This window comes from Raphanus sativus, chromosome 5, assembly GCF_000801105.2.
Source record: "Raphanus sativus cultivar WK10039 chromosome 5, ASM80110v3, whole genome shotgun sequence".
Lineage (NCBI taxonomy): Eukaryota > Viridiplantae > Streptophyta > Magnoliopsida > Brassicales > Brassicaceae > Raphanus > Raphanus sativus.
In genome coordinates, this window is record NC_079515.1 from 19,195,762 (window position 1) to 19,208,384 (window position 12,623).

The 12,623-nt window shown below is 33.4% G+C and overlaps 2 protein-coding genes and 2 pseudogenes across 3 annotated transcripts; 2 read left to right on the plus strand and 2 right to left on the minus strand.

The window, feature by feature from the left end:
- Positions 1-987: 987 nt before the first annotated feature.
- LOC108860960 (putative F-box protein At3g17500) lies at positions 988-2,311 on the minus strand. The gene has a single exon (XM_018634793.2). It carries the CDS (start codon positions 2,179-2,181, stop codon positions 988-990), a length of 1,194 nt encoding a protein of 397 aa, XP_018490295.1. The 5' UTR covers positions 2,182-2,311.
- Positions 2,312-2,346: 35 nt separating this feature from the next.
- On the plus strand, positions 2,347-3,363 carry LOC108858432 (protein BREVIS RADIX-like; annotated as a pseudogene).
- Positions 3,364-7,911: 4,548 nt separating this feature from the next.
- LOC108859475 (RING-H2 finger protein ATL7-like) lies at positions 7,912-8,780 on the plus strand (annotated as a pseudogene).
- A 664-nt stretch (positions 8,781-9,444) lies between these two features.
- On the minus strand, positions 9,445-12,239 carry LOC108863304 (uncharacterized). 2 transcript variants are annotated; one of them, XM_018637683.2, is made up of 6 exons: positions 11,911-12,239; positions 11,693-11,825; positions 11,166-11,289; positions 11,035-11,071; positions 10,691-10,934; positions 9,445-10,604 (listed from the first exon to the last, which is right to left on the minus strand). In XM_018637683.2, exons 1-6 carry the CDS (start codon positions 12,064-12,066, stop codon positions 10,591-10,593), a joined length of 708 nt encoding a protein of 235 aa, XP_018493185.1. In that variant the 5' UTR covers positions 12,067-12,239; the 3' UTR covers positions 9,445-10,590. The 2 variants fall into 2 exon arrangements, with proteins under 2 accessions (XP_018493185.1, XP_018493184.1); XM_018637682.2 differs by having other exon boundaries at positions 9,445-10,616; positions 11,911-12,238.
- Between the last annotated feature and the right edge of the window lie 384 nt (positions 12,240-12,623).

Genomic DNA, 12,623 nt, shown 5'->3' on the forward strand with positions numbered 1-12,623 from the left:
AATTATCATATTAATTAGTAGTCTTAAATTATTTCCTTAAATAAAAGCTACGTAAGTTTATTTCCTTAAATAAAAGCTACGAAATTACCTAATATGATTAACGTAAATATGATAATTAATGATTACAAATCAAAAAAATTTGATAAAAAAATTTGTATCTTCTACATTTTATTTTAATTAATATTATAAAAAAATCACTTAAACATATTTAAAAAATAGATTTTTCATATATGTTATATTTTGAATTTTTTAAAACGTCTATAAACTACCAAAAATTGTAAGATGTTATTAAGATGATATTTTTTAGAACGGAACCTGATCCGAAACGAAATATTTTGAATATCGAATATATCGAAACCAGATTTATATACTTAAATATATTAATTATTTTTAGAATTTAATATCTAAAAGAATATAAAAATATATAAAATGTTATTAAGTTGTCCAAAATACTTGAAAATATTTACAAATAGTTAAAAATACATGATTAAAATAGTTAAATGATTTCAAAATACCAATACTTCAAATATCTATTGATTTCTTATCCGAATATTGAAGCTAACCAAATTTTATGTTAAGTTTAAGTATTTTAGCTTGCATTATACACATTTATATGTTATAAATAATTTTTTATTTTTATATTTTGAGAAATTTAAAGTATATACAAATTTTTTTTTTAATAAAATGAGTTATCTGAGTTCAAATCCAAACCGAACCCGCAGATCCGAACTGGATCAAACTCACAAAAAATAGAAACATAACTGGACCGAACCAAACCAAACTGAACTAAATGGTATCCGAATGTCCACTCCAAATCAAATGTAAAAAAAATCTTGATAACAAGATGCATTCTAATTGTAATATTTCAATACAACATATTTTAAAAAACTCATCCCGCGCATGGCGCGGGTTATCATCTAGTATAATGTAAAGATCAACCCAAAACACTCAAACACTGAAAAATCCTTTTAGGTGGTTTATAAACCACTAATGCCTATTTTTCCTTTTTCGTTCTCGTGTCATGACTCCACCCTGTTGGATTCGAACCAAGCTTGGAACATAATTGTGAATAACTGAACCCAAAGAACATCTATTTGCTCCTAGGGGAATTTTCATGAACCGATTTTCCTCTCCAACAATGTATACCATGTCCGTATCCCTCTTATTTATACATTCCATATCGCATAACACGGCCGCTTTCTTCTCCTCGTCGATAAAGAAAGTTATGTCACATGAAAGATCCATCTGAGGATTATTCTCATCTAGTTCCAGTGATAAAAATTTGCTCCACGACACAAGTGTGGCCTGATCAATCTTATCATGTGTCGTCATCCATATCTCAATCTTTCGTGGATGAGAATAGCTGCTATACAATACCACCAGTCGTTCTTCTCTAACAACTGAGAGAGTAGTAGGAATAAAATCATGATGGCCACTCCAAAAACGAATAGATAAACACGTATACTTCTCTGTTGAAAAATCAAAACTAAGTAAGAGATCTTCTTCATCATCTATATTGGCAATCCAATAAATATTCCCCTTCAAAGACACTCCCTTTGATATTATTCTTCTGCAGTTATTGGGAAACACGTCGTTAAGATCCTTCCAAGAATGAGACTCAAAATCATAGACTCCAGAGTCGACATCTTGAGGTTCTGCGGCAAGAAAATCCCAGCAGCATCTCAAGATTTTATAGGTTTGGCAAGACTTGTTATTATCGTATCCAAGGGCAAACTCCGAGTGTTCCTTGTAACGATCACAGAATGGGATCCACCTGATTTGGCCAGTACAAGGGTTCCAAACCACGAGTCTTTTGTCCCATGTTATGCATAACAATAACCCGTCGCAGTGAAATATATTATATATCTTGAATTGTTCCCGACAGTGGAAATCTTTGAGGTTAAGCAACTTTGTTTGTGGGTCAACAGAGTTGTCGTGATGAATCCCATCGAGATTTACATTCATTGAACAAACCTTCCTTGAATCTATTGACATGAGAACCATACGCTGTTTTGCTGCTTTATCCAAGTGCTTCTTGATGAACTCGTCATCTTTGAATAGAGCGTTCCATCGCTTGCAAGTAAAACTTAATCGTCCCAGAGATGTAGCCGGAACTCTATAGAGTATCTCAAGTACCAAATCCCATGGAAGATCGAGCAATCTCAATGCCTCTCTTGTCATCACCCAATGGATTAGAAGAAGGCGCGAGGGAGGTGGCTAGCTACGAGACGTGACGGTAACGAAACTTAGATGCTTATTACAATTTTAGGTATTATGTATTAGAATTAGTAGAATATCTATCATCTCTTTATTTTTTTGTAACTTACGGTTATCTTCATAAGCTGTATGAGCCAAACGTGCATCTCATGTTTTAACTTATATAGTGGCCCATTCTACAGAACCTATTTGACCCATTACTTGTGTCATGTTCTGAAAGCCGGGAGATTTTCGACAAGTGGCAAACTATGACAAAATCGTCGAGCTTTACAATGTCCAGAGATTTAAATCGCCAAGCTCTTCAAACGCTTGCAAGATCCGAGGACCAGGTAAAAAAAACACGTGTCCAGAAAGCTCTCCCCTCTGGACAAGAACCTTGTGTGAATGTGGTCTTGTTTATTTTATTTTTTCCAGTCTCAGAGAGATTCAACTTACTCGAAGATGGAATCAGCGAGAGAGAGAGAGGAAAGACTGGACACCAAGACACAATTTCAGACCTCCAGGAGTTAATGTGCCGCATCATTTCAATGGTGGCTCTAACAACTATGGGAGGACCTCCAATGGATGCTATGCAGCACGAACCACCACTTCCTCAAGATATGAGGCACCTTCCATGAGCAATGCTAGTGTAGTGAAATGCAGGCTGAGTGGATCGAAGAGGACGAACCATGCGTTTACATTACTATCAGACAATTAGCAAACGGGACTCGAGAGCTACGTCGAGTCAGATTCAGGTATGACAAACATCTAAGCTAAAGCATTTAGGATCCATCGTTTTAAACCCTCTGATTACTCTGTTTTTTTTTTTTTTTGGTTTATGATCCCATTTACCTTAAATTATGAAACATTCACAAGATTTCAGCAATTTGAATTGGTTATTCAGTACTTAAGAAATTCTATGATTAGTTTGGTTTCTGGATTATAATATCGGTTACCAATCAGACATTTTGAAACTCAGCATCGTACCGTTACTAACCGGAACTAATGTTTTTTTTTTTTGGTTTAATCAACAGCCGGGAACGATTCGGGGAAATGCACGCAAAGACGTGGTGGAAGCAGAACAGAGAGATAGTACAATTACAAACCCAATACCTCTAGGAACAGATAAATATGAGGCTTTTCATAGTTGAACAAAAAAAAAGAGGCGTTTCATAATCTTTAATTAACAAACTAATTAGTTAATCTCCTGCGCACAACAATACAGCTACACACATTTTGGTTATCTTGTTTTATCTTAGCTTAATATCGGGAAAATGAGCATTTAAATCCTCAACTATTTGAAATAAGCAAGTTTAATCCCGAACTATCACTTGCATGATTTTATTCCTCAACTAAGAGATGACTTGACAAATTAGTGACCGAAAAAGTCAACCGTAAAGTCAGGCAACGATTTTCGTTAGTTTTATATCAATTATCTCCGTCAATGAATTTGAAAACCTCGAAATCTCCAAATTCAAATCTTTAACTTTGAGTGAAGACGATTTTTCGTGACGGAAAGACGGTTTTCGATGATGTTTGTTTCCGTGATTGCACCGTATTTTTTCTCTTTTCACCGGAAACTGCTTTCCGTCACCAGAAATCGTCTTTACTCAAAATTAAAGATTTGAATTTGGAGATTTCAAATTTTTCAAATTCAATGCAGGAGATAATTGATATAAAACTAACAAGAATCGTTTATAATTTCACAGTTGACTTTTACGGTCACTAATTTGCCAAGTCAACTGTTAGTTGGAGAATAAAATCATGCAAGTGATAGTTTGAGATTAAACTTGTCAATTTCAAATAGTTGAGGATTTAAATGTCCATTTTTCCGCTTAATATCTATACATAAATCAATCATCATCAATTTCTAAGATGAGTCTCCTTACTAATTCTCATAGTTCTCGTTTTTTTTTTTTGATAATCCAGCGGTTCTCCACTTACGTGGAGCATTCCCCAGGGTCCGGTCAGGCAGCGGTCCACTTCATCCAAGAGGGCTTTATTTGGGCTGGTGACAAATCCAACTTCCAGTACCACATTTGGTGACGAGAATCGGCAGTTCCCCTCCGCCTGACGTCGAACCCGTGAACATGACAATTGGCCCCCAGAATTCTTACCAAGCGTGCTATCTCATCCCGTCATGTTTCACAATATAGATGATTAAATTTAATGTGTATGCTATTTAAGTTCATATTACTTTCGAACTAAGAGGTCTTGGTTATCATTCACATGCTTTCTTTTATTCCACACTAGTGAAGTAGCGCCGGATTCGTATGTTATACTTTTACATAAATTTATAAATTATTATATGGTCTTAACAAATAAAATATATTAAATATGAAAATAAAAATAAAAATATATTAAAATGATATTTTCTGATCTTTTTTATAGTGGTTAGTAACCGTAATGCATTACTTTGTTTGAAGTTGTTTAAAGTGTAATAGCATAAGTGGTTGTTACTAATCGATTTAATAAAAAATAGAATAAAAAGCCGATAGTCATAACAAAATTAATTTAGTTGGAATTTAAACATAAAACAAAGTTGATGTTTTATATAGAGAACATTCTTATTTTATTAATTATTAAAATAACTATATATGAACTATAAAACTTTTACTAATATATTTAGTTCAAATAATAGAAAGATGGAATACGTTTCAAATTTTATAAATTTTAATAAAAAAGTAAGGGTGAAGTGTCAATTTTTGGTAAGATAATTGGTGAGTATCTAATATATATTTTTAAAATTACCATGTTGACTTTTAAAATATAGAGGTGCGAGCTGTATGTGTTACTTTAGTTTCAAGGTCTCTCAAAAAGATGTATCATAAAATAAGAAATATAAAATTATTTTCTATATTATTTTTGTTATAATGGAAGATTTTGTGTGTGTTCATAACGAAATTCTTGTTTGTCCACCCTTATTTAGAAATATCAACGAATCTTCATATGAATTTAAATATGTTTTTATCTTCTTTTTTTTTTGTCACAAAATATGTTTTTTATCTAAAAACTATAAATAGTTCCTAAACTCCTCTATTTAATGGACAACTTCTATTTTAACCGGAATGGAACAATGTCACTAAATCTTCCTAGTAAAAAGCCAATTTGTTAATTAGTAAATGAGATGTTAGCATCTATAACGATAATGAAAAAGATAATTTCTAACTATCTTTGACATTCGCGCTTGCTGACTTATTGCATTTAGTAATGGTTTTGACGATAAATGGTTTGTGTGGTGCAAAGGATTAATGGTGAGGGTGGTGTGTGGTTTCATTCAATTTTAAATAACTTTAGCAATCAGGAAACATTTTTAAATTTCTCTTAGAATTGAAGTAATGATTCTTTTTTTTTTAGTTACTTTTTTAGTTAAGTTTTAAGAGTATATTAATCATATTCACGGTTTTAAAAATGTAAACACGGATAACATGCATCATGGAAGTTATTGGTTTCCATGCACAGTGTAACATGGGAAGATATCATAGAGTTTATGTGTCAATACCAATAGACCAAATGTTAGTCTTTTGGACTTGAATCGCTATCAATTACTAAACATTATTAGAGTGGGATGAGTGGAATTTCTAGATTGATTATATGACGGTTACGTCGATTGTGTTAAAGAAGGAGAATCGCAGAAGCTCCATTCTCCATCGGCAATATCAAATACAAAGAAACCCTATAAACCAGTGTTTTGACCACCCGACCCGGACATTGAACCGGACGATTTACCGGGTCTCTGGATCATTGGGTCAACCGTGGGTGAACCGCGGTTTAATAAATGAATTAGTTTTATTCTATAATAATATATTATCTATGAAAATAAATATATAAAAACTAAAGTTAATATTTTAAAACATAAAATAATAGTTTGGATATGTATCTATTTTATGTTTAAATCTTTTTAAAAATACTTAACTTTAGTTTCCATTTTGTATTTTTATTTGACATACAAAATATTAAGAAATAGTTTAAAGTACTTAAAAAAATATATTACATAAAAGTTATGAAATCTGAAAAAAACCAAGACATTAAATTCATAATAAATTAAAATTCCAATCCAAAGTTAAAACATCATTGTAATAAATTGTCAATAACAAAAATAAACTAACACATAATCACAATTAACACCAAAATACATTAAACAAAGTTGAGAAAAGATTTTAATTATTAAAAGAAGAATGCCACATGACACTTTTTCCCCCAAAGAGATAAAAAAATCAACTTTATTAGTATAGATTAATAGGATCCTAATTTTTATTTACCATTAACAAGTCATATTAAGTCCACAGTCCACTTAAAGAATTTATTAATATGACATATTTGATTATTTATATTGATAATAAACCAACTATAAATTTGATTTTTTTTTTTTAATTATAACAAAATCTGTTAGAAAGAATTTAACAAAATCTTACTTAAAATTTAAATATTTTTATAAAATAACATATTAATTATTTTCGTAATTAAATTGTTATATATCAATTCTAACTAAAATTTTATTTTAAAACAAGAAAATAAAATTGTATACTATTTATTACAAATTCTATAATTATATTCTGTATTATATAAAACAGAAGTGATATATGAATTAAATATAAAAATTATATTAAATAGGTAAATTAACACATTTTATTTTTTAAATTGTTTCATTTGAATAAATTATACTCATCATTAAAATGTTAAAATACGTAGGAATATAATATTTTATACAAAAGTAAATTTATTAACATAGGTTAAACTTTTATATCTACAACTATATATTATCTTTTTATTTATTTTAAAACTCTCGATAATTTATTGAAATTTTACTAAAACCATAAATAATTATAGATATATTTGATAAAACTAAAACTATAAAAAATTGACAACATTTATTTGATAAAATAAAAACATATATATAAGCTAATGTTTACACAACTAATACGAGAAAATTACTCTAATCTAGTAGTTAAGATGTTCTCTGATCTGTTTCAGTGCCTGAATTCGAGTCCAGTAAGAACCAAACTTTTAATTTTTTAGATTTATCCAAAACGACGTTGTTTTATTAATTTATGGGTGACTAAATTTTCTTACGACCAACATATATATAGACATGATTTTGAGAATTCATGTAGAATTTTTGAATTTTTTAAAATTTATGATGAAAAACGCACTAACACAAAATCCATGAAGGAAAAAGTACGATGCATAAAAATGGTGAAATATATTTTATATACTTCCTCCGTTTTCTAGTAAGTAGGCTTTTTCATTCTTTTTGTTCCACACATACAGATTTTTATATTTTTAATGTACTTTGTATACTTTTAAGATACACTAATTAAGAATATTTTAATAAATTAAGAATATAAAAAAACTTAATTGTAAATATTCATCTACTTGTAATATGCATAAATAGTTCAGAAAATTTTTCTTTCGAAAACAAAGGAGTATTTTTTTATAATGCTGATTTATTATGATATTATAATTATTAGAAAGATTATATAGATGATTTAAAATGAAACAAAATTTAAGTACATAGGGGGAGTTTAATACAAATAAAAATAAAATGAAAGAAGAAAAGAAAAACAGTTCCCTGGCGCATCACAAGCACAACACAAACCCCACTATTATTCTTTCATTTCCGATCTCCAATCTCAACCATCTCTGCTGTCTTGGAAGGAGGCGGCTTTTTGCCACTTTCGGACACTTGAGTTGTTTTGTCTGCGTGTGTAATGATATGTCTCGCCGGAGCTTAAACTATACCAAGCATTCATCTTCACAGTCCCAATCTGCTTCACATTCATCATCCTCTTCGTCTTCTACATCATCTACCTCCGTAGCCGCAGCAGCAGCAGCGCCGATGTGTCTTCCCTCGGAGTGCGCACTACTTTCCTCATCGAAAACAACTCCATCTCCACGGCTGAGTTTGGTTTGAGCAAAGAGCTCAGAGAGATGCTCCCCATTGTCGTCTTTAAAGAGAGCTTCTCCGTTTTGGATTCCCTGTGAGTTTTCAAGACTTAGAATGCTCAGTTTATTACTTGAATTGGAGATTGCAATGGCACTTAACAGTTGTGTGTAGATCATTTGAATTAATCCTTACTTGTTACTGAGAGCCAAACTAGAACCAAGAAATAAAACAGATTTTTTGGGGATTTTGTTTTTTTTACAGATGTTCAGTGTGCCTTGGTGACTATCAAGCAGATGAGAAGCTTCAACAGATCCCGTCATGTGGACATACTTTTCACATGGACTGCATTGATCTTTGGCTCACTTCACATACCACTTGCCCTCTTTGCCGTCTCACTCTTATCCCCACCCATTCCCATCAAACCCAAGAAGAAGATGGAGGAGTGTCTTCTAGTCAACCTGAAACTCAGCCAGAAGACCACGGAAATTATGGCCATTGTGATCTGAATGAGAGTGATCGAGATGCAGAGAACTCTAAAGAAACGCAAGAAGATGAGCGCAACAGTATTGGGACATCAAGTGGTTGTTGTAAATTGTAGACTTGGTTAAAGATTACAGCTTCTGTTCAATACTTCATGTAACTGTAAAGTTTGTAACTTGTAACATTAGTGCATTATAGCTTTGATTCTTAGAAGAAACAGACACTTTCTTCTGGATGATTCGGAAACGTTACTGCATGTTCTAATGCCTTATCTGCAGCAAACGTATGTTCCAAGAAGAGAACGATCTAATGGTTCTCAGAGAATTGAAAGGAAGTAGCGCCGTCAAGTGAAGAAGATTGTTCTTGCCATTTATGCAAAGCTATTTGCTTAGCTCTACTTGTTGTTTAATTGGCTATTTGTCAAGGCATTGAGTGTACACGTTCTTGATTAACAAGCCTCTTCTCCTCTCCCGCAAAATTCTCTACCAAATTCAATTTCTACTTTCGCTTTCGTATAAGGTAATGATCTACTCTTTCACATTCCTTTTTTTTTTCCTGCAGTTCTGTTTTACTGTATTGTTGAGTTTTATACTTAGGTATGAGGCTCAAGCTTCTACTTTTGTTTGTGTATTGTATGATATGATGATTGAACCTCATACCTAAATATAAAAATCAACAATGCTACAGTTGTCGCGGTAGCGTACATAAGGAAACCAGTTTGGTACTGGTACTGAGCGACTGAGACACCTTTTGTTCAGTCAATAGTATTCAGTATGTGTTGATATCAAAACTGTGTTCTCTCTGTTTCTAACTTGGTTACATCATACAGAACAGTATTGATGGATACTAAGGGATACATATGATGAAGAGACATTGTCACAAGTCATAAGAGAGCATTAAATCATATATCAAAGTGAATATTGCAATCACACACATTTCATTTTCCATCCACCGTGGATGGAGAATGAAGGTTTTGTTTTCTTACATAGAATCAGAAATCACACGCTTACAAGATAAACAACAAATACATTAAAGAGTCTGTAGAGTTTGCTGTTTTTTTTTGTCTTGAAGAAACAGAGGAAAGAGTAAAAAGAGAGATAAGGAGGTGATAAGTACCTCTCACCTGAATCCTAACCATGGTTGGTTTGTCAACTGTTTTAGTTGATGTTTTAGAGAAAAAACCTAAAGGGAACCCAAAATATCTCCCCAAGAGGCAAAAGAAAAAAAACATGCAAATGCAATGACCCCACATTCCATCAGTGGAGGTTGGTTGGTTGGTTGAAACTATGATGAGCATTCTAAGTCTTGACTCTTTAAAACGATCTTAATCTAAAAGTTATTTTCAAGTGTGGCTATAACTCAAAAGCTTTAGCCACCGAGAATATACATGAGTTCACAAAACAACATTACTTCCTTTAACCTCAAAAGGAAGTTTATGTGACTTTCTTTTCTGTCCTTGTCCTAGCTACATAGTGCTAGATCTAATCATCCTAAGACTACTACATTAAATTGGATATTGCGTGAAGTAGTGTTCACACCTTTGAACACACTACTTCAAAAACACTTCCAGGTGGTCGCAACTCACTTCCCGGGAAATCCTTATTTCCTTTCTTGTTGATCAGCCAATCCTAAGTTTTTCTACAAAAAATGATTTTGCCTTTCTGGGGCACTAATGCAAGACATGGTGACTCTTACTTAAGTTGATACTTCTTGTACAAGCTATTCTGAACGAAACCTTTTTTGTTCAGAAGGGTGTGATGCAATGTGAAAAAGATGAGTAATGTGTATGACTATGGTCCAAGTTAAAACCCTATGTGAGACTTAACTGGAACTTGCAAAGATGCCCAAACTCCAAATTTATGGGCTCTTGCCTAAAGGGTTAGACGCACAAAGGGCAAAGGGCAACCATGGTTAGGCCACAGGACTTGTGGAACTTCGAGGCATGCAGATGAAACTAGTAGCGATTTAAATGAAAAGGGCCTCTACACAGCATCATGGTATCAGATGTGAACCGTGAGCCTTGGCGGTCAAGCCTGTGGAACTGCAAAGCACACTGCTGAGAACATTCAGTACCTCTGGTTTCCAAGTTGTTTATAAACAAAAGGAAAACAGATCAAAGCACAAAACCTGATGGTATGACTGGTGAAGGTGCAAGAGACACTGGAGAACCACCATTGTGATGTGGGTAATTTCCCCCAGTGGAATAGTGAAACATGTGGTTGGGGTAGTGGAGAGGAGCATAACCAGTGACGGGTCCATTTCCTTCAGCAAACTGGAGATATGGGTAGTACGCTGCTGCCACACCAGTCATTGGTCCGGTGCTATACATCGGATGCTGAGCAGTTGCCCCTCCATAAACATTGTAGTAGCTCTGTTATAAACAGAAACCAAATAAGCTATATATGGGATAAAAAGGAGAGTAGAGAAAGACTCAATACTTCATTAGGTGGAGAAAACAAAATTATACATACCGTGGGATAGCTGTAATCCATCGAGTACGGAGAGAACCTAAATAGGTTAAAACAGACCAAACAGAGGATTATCAGTCTGTTTAGAGTTGTGATGAGTTTAGAAAAGAAGTAAGAGGTTAAACGAGGAGTACCCAAAAGGATTAGTGTAAGGAAGTGTGTAGTGAGAGAATGAAATTGGGGAAGGAAGAGCAGTTGCAGTCCCAAAGTGTGTCTTGAAAGGGCTTGTGACCTTCACACCTCTCCCTCCTACGTGTCCTGCCAAACACTCAACACCATCAGAATGCTTTACATGCAAAAACAAAAACCTGACATATTTTACAAAATTTATGCAAAGCAATATATGTTTTTAGGGTATAAACACATACGCTTGGTGTAATCATAAGGACTTAAAAGGAGACTATTATTAGTAAAGGGCATGAAAATGGCTTTTCATCCTGTTGGCTCAATCAAGATGAAGCTTTACCCTTCAGACAATGAAGCAAGACATTTATATATGTCCTAGATGTCTACAAAGTATTTATCTTTATAAATAACATAGAAATATACATAGAGGTGATTAATGTGATAAGATCCGATGTACACATGGTATTCTGGTTAGGTTTTTCGAAAGATCAACAAGAAGAAGTAGACAGAAATAGAAAGGAAAACTTATAGATACCGTGAACTGGAGAAGAAGGTTTAGATCTCTGAACACCAAAAGCTGCAAGATTGCAATTTGCTCTTCTCCCGTCAATTACAGGAGCTGGATCTATGCATGCCTTCTGAGCTGCTTCTGGATCACAAAAAGTCACCTAAAAAAAAAAAAAAACAGATTCCGTGAGGTTAAAGCCAAAAATATCCCGAGTAAAAAAAAAGAATAAGAGAAGAAACACATACAAAGCCGTAGCCTTTGGATCTGCCGCTGGACTTATCAGTGATCACGACAGCTTCAACAATGTCCCCAAACTGCTCGAAGTAGTGCCTGAGAGAGACTTTGTGGGTTTCCCATGCTAACCCTCCAACGAACACCTTTGTAAATGTTGTGTCTTCCATTACTGCTGCCGTGTCTGAAAGAAGAAAATTCAGCGATGTCCTGCTTGACTACTTTGGGAACAGAAGCAGAAACGGTTGTTGAGAGAGAGAGAGAAAAGAACAGAGGAGGAGGAGGGAAGAGGTTTCAAGGAAAAGTCAGGAAAATAAAACTGGAAAAGGGAAAGAGTTGGGGGACACACTCATTCAATTATTTATCTTTGCTTTTCACAAATATCAATGTCATTTTATTTGTACGGTCACTGTGCATGTACACTTTTTGTTTGGTTGGATCCCACTCTGTAAATATACATTTCGTATATTATTGTAATACACATGATTTATCTTAATCGAAAAATATGAATAGAGACGAGAAATTTAACCCACAAAAAGAAAGAGATACTAAAATTAAAAGGGTTTTTTTGCTAAATAACCAAAAAAAGAAAAATTAGAATTTGGGAGAGCGAGTAGAGAGAGAGGAGAGAATTCTTTAAATGTTTCTGAAAATTAGGAGATGCTGAAATTAAAACGATAAGCAAGAAATAATTCTTTAGAAGATGAGAATAAAAGATGTTTTTTAC